The following is a 14,127-nucleotide window of genomic DNA, read 5'->3' as shown; positions in this document are numbered from 1 at the left end:
GCATGCGATTTGCCATGTTACTGATGACATAAAATGTGCAGCCATCTTGATTTCTAATTAGATTCCAGTGGGTCATGATTGGATATGTGAGTTGGGATACAAATATCTCTAAAAGACAAATACTGTTGTGTCCTTTTGACTAAAAGTCATCGATCTGCTAAGCCTGCCGCCCCATTGCCTACAGCTAAATTCTCAATCATGTATTCCTGTAAAGACCAATCAAAACCAGAAAAGGTTGAATTGGCCCATAGCAGAACTCACAATAGTACATTGGACTCATTGAACACCAAACAGACAATATATCTCCTGATACGTCTAATTCATCTGTCTAATGGGGTAACGCTCTAGATAACATGGGCAGACCCCCATAGCCACAGATTGCCCAAGATCATTTGCTAAAACTGTCCCCTCTACATCGCTACGGGTTTTTGATGTCTGCAGGAATGACAGACCTTTAGTAGTCCAGTATTTTTAAGGAATCCACCTGATACATATTTGTAAAAAGACACTAAACGGTATTAAAGTGCTATAGGCAATTGCTGGATTATATGTGTTTGAAATGTTCACTTTGGAGAATTAAACTGTAATGTAATCTTTCTAGCATGACCCAATTGTATTAGTTTGTGACAAATGTGTCAGCTCCCCTTACCACTGTTTACTTATCTGCCACAATTAGAAAATCACAACTAGACTAAGCATATCAAAACACACATGTAAATCATAGTTGCATTTTAATAAGCCACTCCTTTTGTGAACTAATGTTATGTTAATCAATGGCATCAGTTTATGTTATGCTCTTTGTGTTTTTTGTTTCTTAGTCAATGTCATCCAGCCATGAGGATACAATGACCTACAGACCCTGAGCCCATCAAAGGTACTCTATAGCTCCCTTTGTTACCCTTTATCTCCCTAAACACAGCAGTCACGTTTCTTGCTCTAGCAGAGAGGGAATTAGCAAATGTATCTTCTAATCTAAGTATTCAGCATTTAGTATCAGACCTGGAATAGGTTCCATTCTATTAACTTTTGGACTTTATATGAGTACCACTTAGTGCCACAAAACGTTACCTACTGTGTTCCAGCTACAAGCATAAAGGCCTAGTGTATGCTCATGCATGATACAATGCAATATAGTCTGACTGAGCAAGCACACAATCTTCTTTCCAGCTTTAAAGAACAATGGTGGATGATTATTTTATGAATGTTAATATTATTATGTATGGAACAGCAGCCATGAGCATGAACCATGTGCACAAGAATGTGTTAGTATGTTTAATGCATTAATTAACTTACCTAGGCATGGTCTGCCAACTCCCTGAGATCGATAGCCCCGGGGACACACACACCGGTAGCTGCCACGTGTGTTTTCACAAAGCTGGTTATATCTGCACTGGTGCATGCCATCCCTGCATTCATCGATATCTGTAGAGAGAAGGACACCTTTCAGATAAAGGTATCATTTAATGATGTAAAACAACCTAAACTATGTGCAAGGTTACTTATGGATTGGAATCAACATCACTCATGCAGCAGCCATGCATATACATGCACAAACATGCACACACCATGTAAGCAAGCACGCAAATAAATGGATATTCTGGACATCCGTATCAAGAAAAAGTCAAATAAAACAATGAACTAGGCAATGCATAGAAATATAACCAATCCAATGTTACATTTATGAATTAAATGAATGCCTTGCCCTATACTATCTAATGAATGTTCAATGAAGGTTTTATTTCATTCACTGAAGAAGCAGTTGTGGCTTGTACATTTCTGGCTAGATTTTACAAGACAGTCTTTTTCACTTTTCCATTCATGTGTATATTATTTCCCAACATTGAGTGAATGAATCAATACTATGTCACACAAAGTTTAAGAACATTGGGGCTGACTCACTTAGATAGGAAGCTATGTGCCTAATTTATGCCAAGCGTAAGTAACACCAATATATGGTTGCGAATTGCCAATGTATATGGTAGTCACAAAAACCCTGTCCGGCATATGATCAATTTACACATTGAGTAAATGGCACGTGCAAATATCCGTAACGCAAGAAAAAAAAATGTATGCCTGAAATGTGGCCTTATGTACATGTAATGTATGTAACATACTCCTTGCTTAAATGAAAAAGGGGAATTTACCAACATTTGCATTGCTCTTCCAAATCCCCCCCTGACACACCTCTCAGTGTGTCTACTGGGTGCGACGTAAGTAAAAATGTAAGTATGTTCTCAAACACTTACTCTAATGTTTGAGAGTTTTGAGAATTGAGCCTCTGTGTTCAATACAAGCAAAGACATGCATGTTCACATTTTACAATTTGTGGCATCAGTTTCTAGTTATCAGGGTTGAAGCACTGAGGCCATGCTATTGTGATAGACCTATTGCTGGCCTTCTGGAAAGAATACTGCTTGACAATGTTGTTGGTTAAGGTTGAGTGTACCTACCGATGCATGTTCCATTGTCTGCCTTTGTCATCCCACTCGGGCAAAGATCAATGCACTTATAGCCTCCACGAGTATTCTTGCATTGCTGGTCAAGACGGCACACATTCTGTCGACATTCATTAATGTCTGTGAAATGTGCAGAGAATAACAGGGAGAAAGAAGAACACATAAAGATCACTGATTTATTATTGAAACAATAATTCCAACTGCCAGTGGCCAGCAGACCTTTAAAATAGGCAAGTCTCCAATTCAGGGGATACATAGTAATGATGTTACTAAAAGTTATACAATGAAGAATTGGGCAATGTAAGGATGATAGGACATTATTCTGATAACATAACATTCCAGATAAAGCTATAAAATACATGTAAAGCATAAGGTTTGTGAAGTCCCGTGTAAGTACACGGCTCCATTATTTGCTTACCTAGTTCACCACTAAAATGGATATCAAATGTACTGAAAGCGACGGAAGTGACATCACAGTCTACATAAAAGCATAAAGAAACGGAAATATTATTTATCTGTAGTCCTCCTTCTATGGATTCTCTTCCCACAGATTTCTCATCTAGATAGATATCCTCCAGTGCCAGCTGTTCTCAGAAAAGCTTACCACGGACTAGGACAGCTTGACAACCACTATCTTCGATGTTCAGTTTCTTCCACTCCGGACAGTTCGCCCTTTTTCTCCCATGCTCAGCAGCTGAGAGAACCCTTCCATAAGGAGAATTTAGAGCAGCAACAGAATGTGAAAACATTCCAATCAAACGTTAGCCAATGCCAACACATCTACCTCTCGGACGGCCGAGAGGTAGATGTTTTACTCCAGGGCCCATTCCCACATGCTGACCGCTAGGGTGCACAGCGGAGGGGACCTGGTACCACCCTGCTTGTTGACATAGTTCATGCTGGTGGAGTTGTCAGTCTGGATAAGGACGGACTTGCCCCCAATGAGCGGAAATAAAGCTCTGAGAGCTAGCCAGATGGCCCTGAGTTCCAGCCAGTTGATGTGTGACTCCTGCTCCTGCTGTGTCCAGACTCCATGGACGCTGTGGCTGTCCAGAGTGGCTCCCCAGCCTTCTAGGGAGGAGTCCATAGTGATGGTGACCTGCGTAGACGGCTGCTGGAAGGGCTTGCCCGTCCGCAGGTCTGCAGTCCCTGGACCACCAAGTGAGGTCCGAGTGGAGAGAAGGAGGTATGCCGATAAGTTCCGCTTGGGAGCCCATGTGCTGATTCCATGAGGCTGCGAAGTGCAGCTGTAACCTCCTCATCCTGAGTCTCGTGTGTGGCACGGCCAGAAGGACCGCTGCCATGATACCCAGTAAGTGTTTGTACCACCAGGCAGAGGACACTGCTCTGGTAAGGAAGTGAGCAGTGGCTCTCTTGATGGCCATGACCTTGTCCTCTGAGGGAAAGACTGTCTCAGAGCTTGTATCCCAGATGAGGACCGGGAAGGTGAGGCTCTGCGTGGGCTGCAGCTAAGACTTCTTGAGGTTGATGGTAAACACCAGGTCGTGGAGTGTGTTCATAAGTGAGGAGGAAGTGTGGATAACTGCCTCCGGAGCTCTCGCCCTGATGAGCCAGTCGTCCAAGTACGAGTAGATGTGGTGGCCCTGGGCCCTGAGGAGGCCTGCCACCACCTTCATGAGTCTGGTAAATACCCTGGCGGCTGAGTTGAGGCCAAAGGGTAGCACCTTGTACTGGAAATGGCAGCCCATGATGCTGAAGCGCGGGAGGGAGCGATGTGGTTGCCAAATTGGGACGTGTAGATATGCATCCTTCAGATCCAGGGAGCACATCCAGTCTCCCTTGTCTAGTGTCTCTGCAATGAGTGCTGGCGTAACCATCTTGAATTTCTGAAGAGGGATGGAGAGGTTGAGGGTGGATAGGTCCAACACAATTCTCAGGCCAGCCTGGTTCTTCTTTTGTATGGCAAAAATCCTGGAATAAAAGCCCAATCCTTTCTGGGAGGTTGGGACTTCTTCCACCACAGCCTGGCTCTCGACGAGTGACCGGATCTCTGCGAAGAGTTGCCATTCCAATCTGTGGGAGTGGAGGGGTGGAAGGAGGAGGAGAAGGGACAGGTAGACAGTACCCCGAGGATAGTACAGAGAGGATCCAGGTGTCCTCAAAGGTCTGGCACCAGAATTGCACGTGGAAGGCAAGCCTGCCCCCTCACTGGAGACACGTGGACGTTGAGGCTGCTGCTGAGAAGGGTGGCTGGAAGAAGCCCTTGCCTAGCCCCCCTTTTTGTTGTTTGCGCCGGTGCTGACTGGGCGAGCAGTCCGGTTGTCTCGACCTCTGTTCCTGGAAGCCCCAGAACCTGCTGAACGACTGCCCCCTGTCAGAGCGTTGCTGCGACTGGGTGTACGCCTTGGGCCTGGCCTTCGTTAGGATAAAAACTTTGCAGTTTGCGAGCTGTTCTTCTTTTTATCTAATTCCTCATCAGTGGTAGAGTGAAAGAGGTTGTTACCCTCGAACAGAAGGTCAAATATGCGTTCCGGGACATCAGGGTTAAATTTAGTAGCCCGAAGGCAGGCCATCCTTCTCATGGCCGTGGAGATGCAGATGGCCCGGCGAGAGGTATCAATGTGGGCCACAGTGGACTCCATGATGTCGTGCGCTACTAGCTTGGTTTCTCCTAGTCCCGCTTTGAAGCTTGCCTGGCTCTGCACCAGAAGTTCTGGAAGGAAGTCTGCTATTTCCCACAAAAGCCTCTGGTTAGCTGCTGCCAGCATGGCATCCGTGTTGGCTTGATGCAGGTGCAGCGAGACGTTGGAGTACAGCTCCATCCCATACCCTTCCAAGATCTTCTCCTCCTTAGCTAGCAGCGCCGAGGATGACTGAAGCTTCGAGAAAAGTGACGCTGCAGCAATCACTGAAGAGTGCGGTTGAGGGTGCGCCGACAGCAAGAGTGGATCCCCCGTCATCTGTCTATACTTGTCATCGAGGTGCGGATTGACAAGTTGGGCCAATAGTGGCTTGAGCCACCCCTTCTTGGCCAAGGCAACAACGTCCTTCTGCATCGGGATACCCGTTTTGGTAGGGGGTCGTAGGGTGAGGACTTCTGCTAAGACCCCCTCCTCGGGCTGCTCAACCTCAGGTTAAGGAAGGCCCAGATAATCTGCCAAACTTGTAAGCCGGTCGTGGAAGGCCTTTACTGACAACAGTGTGTCAGGGTCCTCCTCCTCGTCTGTGTCCACCACAGTGCCCGGCTGGTCTGTATCAGGTGGAGGGGTGCTGGGCGCTGTGGGCTGCGGTGTGGAGACCAGAGCCGGAGGCTGCTGTGGAGGCTGGTGTGGAACCGCCTGTACTGTGGGAGGCAGGGGAGCCAGAATCCAAGGAGCCGGCAGGGGCAGCGGGGGCTGCACTGGGGCCTGTGGCGCCAGAACCATAGGAGGAATGACTATGGGCTCTGGTGGAGTGACTGGAGGGAGCAACTCCCTGACTGCATCCCGCAGGATGGCCCTCATCTGGGGGGTTTGCATCAGCGCCAGGAACCTTTTGAAGAGCCTATCTTCGGAGGCAGAAGGGGTGGCAGGTGATATCGACGGAGTGGCTGGGGGCTGCTGGGGCCGGAGCGCACTCTGTCTAAGTTGCAGGGGAAACCTGCCCTGCGCTGCTGATGAATAAACTTTAGGCCACATACCTGGTTGACACCAGTCCCACCTTGAAATTCCATTTTGTCAAGCTGCGTGCCACGTGCCGAAGATGTGGTGCATGGCTCCCTGGGCCCGGCCTCCTCCAAGACTCTTGGTGGTGGAGCATGAGGCCTACCCTGCACCTCAGGTCTAGGACTGGAAGGTGTATTGCCCTTGGCAGAGGGGTCCCCTCAAACAATGAGCCGGTACTAGGGCGTTGCCGTTTGCGTGTACACCCGGTAAAAGAACCTTGCGGTCCCTCAGCAATGATTCTGGAAGGATCTGAGGACCCCTCGGCCGTGAGGCCGATAGCTGGACTAGCCTTGGTGCGCGTGTTGGTACCAGAACCTGAGAGGTTCCTCCCGCTTGGGCCTTTCATCGGGAAGGAGTCGCCCTTATGGGGTGTGATGGAAAATAGTGCCCCTCCCCTGGGCCTCGATCGCTGTTTGACAAAGTTCCTCAAGTCCTCTGGAGGCGACCTTTCAAAGAGCTCCCTCCACCTAGCTAGCCTGTTCTTCAGTGCACGTGGAGTCAGTGCGTCGCACGCGGTACAACCTTCCCACCGTGGTCAGGGCCAAGACACCGGAGGCAGAGAGTGTGGGGGTCAGAAGTGGGAAAGAGCCCTTCGCAGGCTGGACACCTGCTCAAGCCCGCTGAAGCCGACATGCGCCGGCAGGAGCGTGACACCGGAGGACCGAGTACCTGAATGACAAAAAGAAGACAAAAAGACAGAAGAAGAATCCGGGGAAGAGCGCGTGGCATTACATGGCCAAAGCCAAAACCAGAAGCACTGGTGAAATCGGCCCGTTCCTGTCGGCGCGGAAAAGCAGACTGAGATGTGGCGCCGGTGGGCGGAGTCAGGGCAGCGCATGCTCCCAGGGCCGCACCCCCGCACACTTCTAAATTTAAAGGGGATGAAAGTTTATTCTGGTGAAAAAGGTTCCGTCTCCCATGCAGTATGGAGGAAAGGGGACGGGATGTAAGAGTAAAATGAATAAACAGTATGGCGGTGGGGGGGGAACTGTCCTCATGGGAGCTCGGCCATGAATGGAGATTTCTGTAACCACGTGCATTTGGGCCTAGTGCATGCAATGTGTTAGGCAGAAACCTGTGCAGTTCCCTCTGGGACCACTGCAAAAGATTTAAGACTACAGGTGTTTGGCAGTAAACCCACTTGGTAGCAGTCTGTACCACACAGATTCACTTGGTAGCTGTTGCTGAGCAGTCAGATTTCCCTCAAGAAGAGTTAGGCAGTATACAGAGTATTCACAATAGGTCAAAAGAACACAGTAGAACAAGTAAACACTGACCAGAGCTTGTTGTAAAAGAGATATAATTATTTATTTAAAACCACATCTAGAAAAACACACAGGCACTAATGTTAAGCAGTTAAAAATACGGTCACTAAAAGATATACTCTCCCTTAGAAGAATATTAGACACGTCTTAAGTAAAGCCCCACTTATTTTCAGACAGCGGTGAGCGCTTAACGCAGATGGCACTCTAATAATTCGTTTTAAAAAGGAGAGAAAAGCAGAGTATAATTTGAAACAGATCCCAACACTTTCACAAGAACACAACAAGAGAGGAAGGCAAGTAAAACCGTGAAGTTAGAGTTCAGAAGGCCGGATCCACTTTAAGAGGATCAGAACGAAATGTGTCCAAGGTCACACGATTGAAGTGCACAAGAGTCTTGCAAAGGTTCAAAAAGAGTTGGACCAAAAGAAAGGGACCAGTTAGAATGTCAAGGTGGCCAGCTCAGTCCAGAAGGTTAAGGGGTTATTATTACCTTGTAGCAATCTTTAGAAAGGGAGGCCTGGCGGAAACGGTACCTTAAAGTGGTGAGAATACTCCAGCGGGGGCAGTTGTTCCTGGCAGCGGATGCAAGTCGGTGCTTCGTCCGGGGGAAGAGAGGATCTCGTCGGGGAGGAAGACAGGAGTCCGTTGCACTGCCAGGGAAGAAACCAGCCGCAGAGTTCTCAGGTATAAGGAGCGGTCCTTTTATTCGCGGTCCAGTGGTAAGTGGCTATCTGGTTGCCGGGATGCTTGGCACGGGCAATTCGACCACAAGATGGCCTGGGATGCGAAGAGAAGAAGGTAAACTGGTTGTGCCCACCAGTCAGGGGAAGAAGCCCCTCCAGCCGGGAGATCTTCTCTGTCGTCGGGGAATGGTGAGTCGGTTCAGCAGGGCTCCACCGGTGATGTCGTCATGGTAGGTTGGCTCAGCTTCTCCCTCGTCGGATTCTCAGGTCCTGTGGCGACTTCTGAAGTTCCAGTCCCCAAAGCCCTGCTTTTATGCAGCACACCCCCATTCACTCAGCCTAGCTGTCAATCAAACCTGCTAAGTGGTGAGCCGGCCGGCTCACCACTTGGGCCAATCACACAAGAGTGCGACTTGAGTTACCAAGGTAACTCAGTCCAGGGTGCCTAAACCCCCTCCCACACCCGCTGTGGTACCCAGACAGAGTGGCACCACTTTTGGAGGCTTCTGTGGAGAAGCCCGCCAAAAAGTGGAACAGAGGCTCGACTTGGGTTGGAGTCACAGAAGAGAACACAAACGCCATTTTAGAATCGAGTCCTGGCAAAAAAAAACAACCGGCGAATTAATATTAAATAAATAAACCAGCGGTATGTTCGAGGCTATGAGAATTAAATAATTATAGTTGGTAGCCTCGAACAATGGGAAAATCCCATAGGGATATATTTGCGGTCGAATATAAAAAGTAGTATCCACTGGCACCAGCCAAAACTCGAGCAGGGGGGACGGAGACGTGCCCCCTCGACTAATAGACCCCAGGGCAATCGAATTGCCCCGACCAGTACGTCCACAATATGATGGTTTGTACTGGTTTCTGTTCATAATTTGGGACTAGTAAAGCCAATGGTGACTTTACATGCCCTGGGAGACAGTAGTCAGTCCCAGGGTATGGAGTCTATGGTGGGGTGTCACTATGACACCCCTGTGTTACTGCACGGAGGGTGCTGTGTAACACACATAGTAAAAACACATGAGACCCTATGGAGTAAATGACCCCATAGCCCATAAAACACATTAACAGTCAAAGGAACACCATAAATCATGTCCAACACTGGGAGAAAAAGAGTCTCACTCTTGGCAGGAGAAAAAAACAAACTCCAGAAATCCAGCAAAGCTGCTGGGGGACTCACTAGGTTAGGAAATTCAGCCTAAAGAGAGAATTCTCCCTAACAGTGCTGTGTAACACACATAGTAAAAACACATGAGACCCTATGGGGTAAAGGACCCCATAGCCCATAAAACACATTAACAGTCAAAGGAACACCATAAATCATGTCCAAGAGTGGGAGAAAAAGAGTCTCACTCTTGGCAGGAGAAAAAAAACAAAACTCCACAAATCCAGCAAAGCTGCTGGGGGACTCACTAGGTTAGGAAATTCAGCCTAAAGAGAGAATTCTCCCTAACACAATGCCGCCTTTACTGTGCAAGCCTTCCCTTCTACCTAGGATTATTAATAGCTACACAAAACGCAAAATAGCGATGTCCCTTTCACTGTCCCTCCTCCCCCTTGGCTCATCACAGTGTCTTGAATGCATCTTGCCTTATGTTTAAAGCGCCTAGGGGGGAAGGGGCAAGGCTGCCCCCTTCCCAACACAGGAAGAAGGCCAAACAACAATATGGCCAAAGAACAAGCAAACATCTTGTGGCATGGCCTTTTTAGGGAACCAGCCACGTTTAACAGCCATACGCAGGAAATGCGAATATGCACACTAAGAATAATGCTAAAATTGTAAAAAGGGATGTGCAGCCACCAGCTTGTCTTTAGACACATATAAAAGTAACCAGAAATCCCAAGTGTAAACAGCTAGGGTGATACAAAAAGAAATATTTCCTAAAAGGTCACCAATGTCTCCATTAAGTGGCAATGTTCTCTCAGTTAGGATCTTGGGAGGATAGCTCGGGGCAACGTGCCCGCCTTGGATGCAAGACATCACGGAGCACCACAGGTTCGATCCCTGCATCTGCGTTTAGAAACCTCTGAGTATTAAGCGAGCTATAAATAACATATCATATCAGTTTAGGGGACCTCATACAAGAAGTCCGTAAGATGGTAGCAGACCAATAGTTTTGATGGCACGCTGAGGACCAAATCAGCCACTACCTTCTCGACAAATTTTCTGCAGAACATTAGGGTGTGCATGAGGGAATGCCTGCTGCAACTCCAGATCGAGTGAAATGTCGATGTCACCAGCCTTCTGGAGATCCGACATAAAATAGAAAATGTCTACTGCTTTGATCATATTGTCTCATAAGGGGTTCTGACCCACCTCCATGAGGCGCTCCCCATCATCATCATAAATTATGTGCATGGATTAGAAGAACTGAGCCCCAGCTTCCTGCTGTTAGGAAATATTTCTCTTTACTGCATCTTTCCTTCCTTCTTTATGGAACCCACAAACATTTTGCTTTTATTTTTTATTCTAACCTGTACTTTTTGCAGTGCAGCTTCACTACACTGGCTTTTGCTCACATGTTATGGGGAAAGTGACATGTTCTTCAGGCTGTCAGTACTGGGAAACCTTGTTTCCCTTAGTCGTGTTACTGTGTTACTATTTTTGCTTACTTTTGTATCACTTGTGGTAACTTTTTATCATTGTACAATGCAGCTTACACTGCAGTACAATGGGGTGCGTTTTTGTTTTGCCCTAGACTAACACTCAGAGGCATGTTTGGTTACTCTAGGTGTGCTAAAAGGATAAGCTGGTGGCAGCTGTGACTTTTCCCCACTTCTTGGGACTCTTGGTTTTAGCCTTACAGCATTTGGCGACTAACTGTGGCTACTGGTCAAGCATGGCCATGCCACGAGAATTTTCACTTGTCCTTTTGCCATCTTGTTCTTTAGCCTTCTTCCTAGCCTGAGCGGCCAGGAAAATCCTTTTAAGGAATTCCCGTGCCAGGGAAAGCTGACGTTTTTTTTGGTGGGTTACTGGAGGGCTGTGTTTGTTTGCTGGCAGGATGTGGGCTGGGATTGTCTGGTTCCAATCCACAAAATGGTTTCAGTGTTTCTGAGTCATATGCATGAGTGTTCCCTTTCTGTGGTCCTGATTGGACCAATGGAAGGGTGTGTGTGTGTGTGTGGGGGGTGGGGGCTAGTGTGGTCATTTGGTAGTGAGGGCAGCTGCTCTTACCTGCATTTTAGGATAAGAAGAGGACCCCTGCCACCCTTCCTCAGAGATCCTGGAGAAACCTAAAGGAGCCAGGAATCCTATCGAGTTATGAGACCTGCGTAGAAACTGGAGGCCAGTTGGAAGGAAGGCTGGCTACCAACTTCTGCTGCTGACCTGGAGGAGCCCCGTCTTGCTGAAGATCTTTAGCAGTCCTGCGAGGGAGCTGCGACCCTTGGAGTGGAGGAAACATCCATTCCTGACGTCTGCTCAGCACCCTGCAACGAAGTGCCTTTGGAAGTGTCCCGGGATCATCCTTTGGCTGACCAGGTCCGAATTCGGGCTACAATACTGCCGGAGTCACTGTTCCGAGTTTCAACCTGGAACTTGGGGATCCTGGGCTGGCCCTACGAGACTAACCTCTGTGAAATGTCGGCATCCTAACATCAAGGGTACCGGAGATAGGAGGGAAAGTCAGACTGCGGCAGTTGAGTCCCTTTGCATCGCTGTGCAGCAGTGACCACTGTCCGAAATTGCTTACCTGACCCGAGGCCTGTCCTGAAAGGGCTCCTGCATCGAGTATTGCTGCATTCTTCAATCGAGAGTCCTTGCAACAGTAAAAGACACCAACTGGAGATCAGCTAGAACCTGCAAATCGAGGACTGCGACATTTGGTGGGAAAAGCAACCTCAGTCCATCTTACTTTGTCCTGCCAAGTCTGGGGAAGAATTGGAGTACGGGGGGTAAGTTACAGAGCTTTTTACCACCTATATTACCATTATAAGTCAATGGGCGTATAATAAACTTCATTATAACAATACTGGCTTTGCCATTGCTTGCTTGTGCAAGACTTCTGAAAGTTGGGGCTACTTCTGTTAGCTAGTTTAACCTGTACTCTGACAATTATAACCCTTCACTGGGCCCCAGAGACCCTAACTGCTTTTTTTCCAGTTTCAAGGATTCTGTGGAAATTTACCTGAACTATTGGGCAAAAGGTCCCAGACAACCTAAGGCTGGACATTTTTAGTTAGGGATCATTCTCTGTAGACCTTGAGTGCATAATAATAACCTTACCTTTCTTTTGCAGGAGTTTGTGTTGAATATTACGCCCTTTAATAAGTGAATGTATATATGTACCTATTTTTCCTAGTGTTGTGTGATAACTCTTCTTGCTAGTAGTCATTTTTCTATAGTGTGTTTTGGTCAATAAATAATAATTTATTTGTATACATCTGTCTAAGTGTAATTTGTGATTCCCATTGTGTGAACTCATTGTGGACCCTTTACAAGCTCGCCACCTCTGAGGAACTTAGCCTAGACCGGCTGTCACTGCTACCTCAACTGGTTTGGCTACAGCTCTCCAGAGTTGTCCCTGTCACAATATAGGTTGGCCTTCTATACGTCTGTCCACCAGGCCAAAGTATAGAAAATCAGCCCTAACAACCGCACATAATTTCTTGATTGCGACTGGTTGGGCAAAGCAGCAGTAATGCCAACCGCAAGTGAGGCAGAAGCTTCAGCACCAAACCCAGGCATGAATGCCACCATTGGATGAGCCGAGCTGAAGAGCTCTACTGGCCAGCACAGGTACTGTGGACTTTGAGGCTAGTGTCGATGTTGAGGCCAAAACTGTACCCATCGAGGCCTCGGAAAACATGGCTAATATTTGATTTTTGAATTCTTTCTGCACCTCCTAAAAGCGGCCTTGCCGTTTTGAGAGTCAGAAGAATTCTCACTTTTTTCCCTACTCACCAACCCTCCTCTTCCTCTTATTACAGTATGAGGAGGAAGAAGAATGGTGTGACTCACTGTTGGAGTGGGATCCCTTCTCCTCCTTCTTATGTCTCCTCTTTCTCGCCGTTTTTCTCCAGAGTAGGCTCTTCCATTTCTACCTCTGAAGACTTTGGGAGAGTTGAGACAGGCAACTTCGAAGGGGGACAACCTAGCACCACTCTAGCGGCCTGTCCCATAAGTGCCTTGGTGATCATCCACTGGCAGAACCCACATTTTCTACATCACGGTACACCATACACAAATATTATGTGGGTTGGGGGTGGGAAATGTTGGAGTGGCATTCAAGAACATGTAGAAAAAATTAACTGAGCAAAGGGGGCGTGGTGGGCTCCTTTTGTGAAGTGGTGATGTCGTGTATGGTGTTGAGGAAGCTAAACGCCGGAAACGGTGGTCATCGAGGCACACTACGCCCCCTGGAGAGGTTTTCTGAGAACAGTTGGTGCTGGAAGATATCTATCTTGGTGAGGAATCTGTGGGAGGATGCAATCCATTACTAGTAACTTTACATGAAGTGGTGGTACTGCAGGAATATCAGTAAAGGTGGCACAACGCATGACATATATAACAGAATAACAGAGTCTTGCAGATAATGATGAAACTGGTGGTATTTGCAAAATGCCACCTCTTTAAGCACCCGCCTTATTACAGAAATGGGGATTTTTACCTCTAGTGTAAATATCACTATTTGACCAGGTGCTAACTCACTTTGAAACCCCACCTAGTTTTACTTATTTGCTGGGGTCGAGGTAAACATTATAAAAAGTCCCAAGAAGTGTATTCAAGTTTTATTTCTGTACAACAGGGAAACGCACGTGCCTCCCTTCAATGAATGAGGACATTGGGATGGGGTGAGAAGGAGGTCATCTCTGATATCCGCCCTCTCGCCAACTTTCCCAAGTCACGCATACAAGGGTCAGAATTGACCCTTTTGTGCATTATAAAAAAAGGAACAGTAGTTGCATGAGCCACGACTGTACACTCTCCACTTCGACCATTAATACGAGGGTGAAAATGGAAAGAAAGAGAAATATTAAAAAAAATACCAAGTGGATTTTCTCAAATACCAAAAGTGGTACTCCAGGAAAACACCGCAGCTACCGGTGG

General features: G+C 47.4%; 1 protein-coding gene across 2 annotated transcripts in view; it reads right to left on the bottom strand.

Annotated features, from left to right (window-relative positions):
- Positions 1-14,127, bottom strand: part of HMCN1 (hemicentin 1) — a 1,785,366-nt gene that overhangs the window by 74,443 nt on the left and 1,696,796 nt on the right. For both annotated transcript variants that reach the window (XM_069641364.1, XM_069641365.1), the window contains exons 102-103: positions 2,451-2,576; positions 1,294-1,422 (exon numbers count right to left, since the gene is read on the bottom strand). In XM_069641364.1, coding sequence (XP_069497465.1) covers positions 1,294-1,422; positions 2,451-2,576 — 255 coding nt within the window. The remainder of the gene's footprint in view (positions 1-1,293; positions 1,423-2,450; positions 2,577-14,127) is intronic.

Source organism: Ambystoma mexicanum, chromosome 1q (assembly GCF_040938575.1).
Source record: "Ambystoma mexicanum isolate Mex_15411 chromosome 1q, UKY_AmexF1_1, whole genome shotgun sequence".
NCBI classification, from domain to species: Eukaryota; Metazoa; Chordata; class Amphibia; order Caudata; family Ambystomatidae; genus Ambystoma; species Ambystoma mexicanum.
This window is presented reverse-complemented; position numbering and strand designations above follow the sequence as displayed.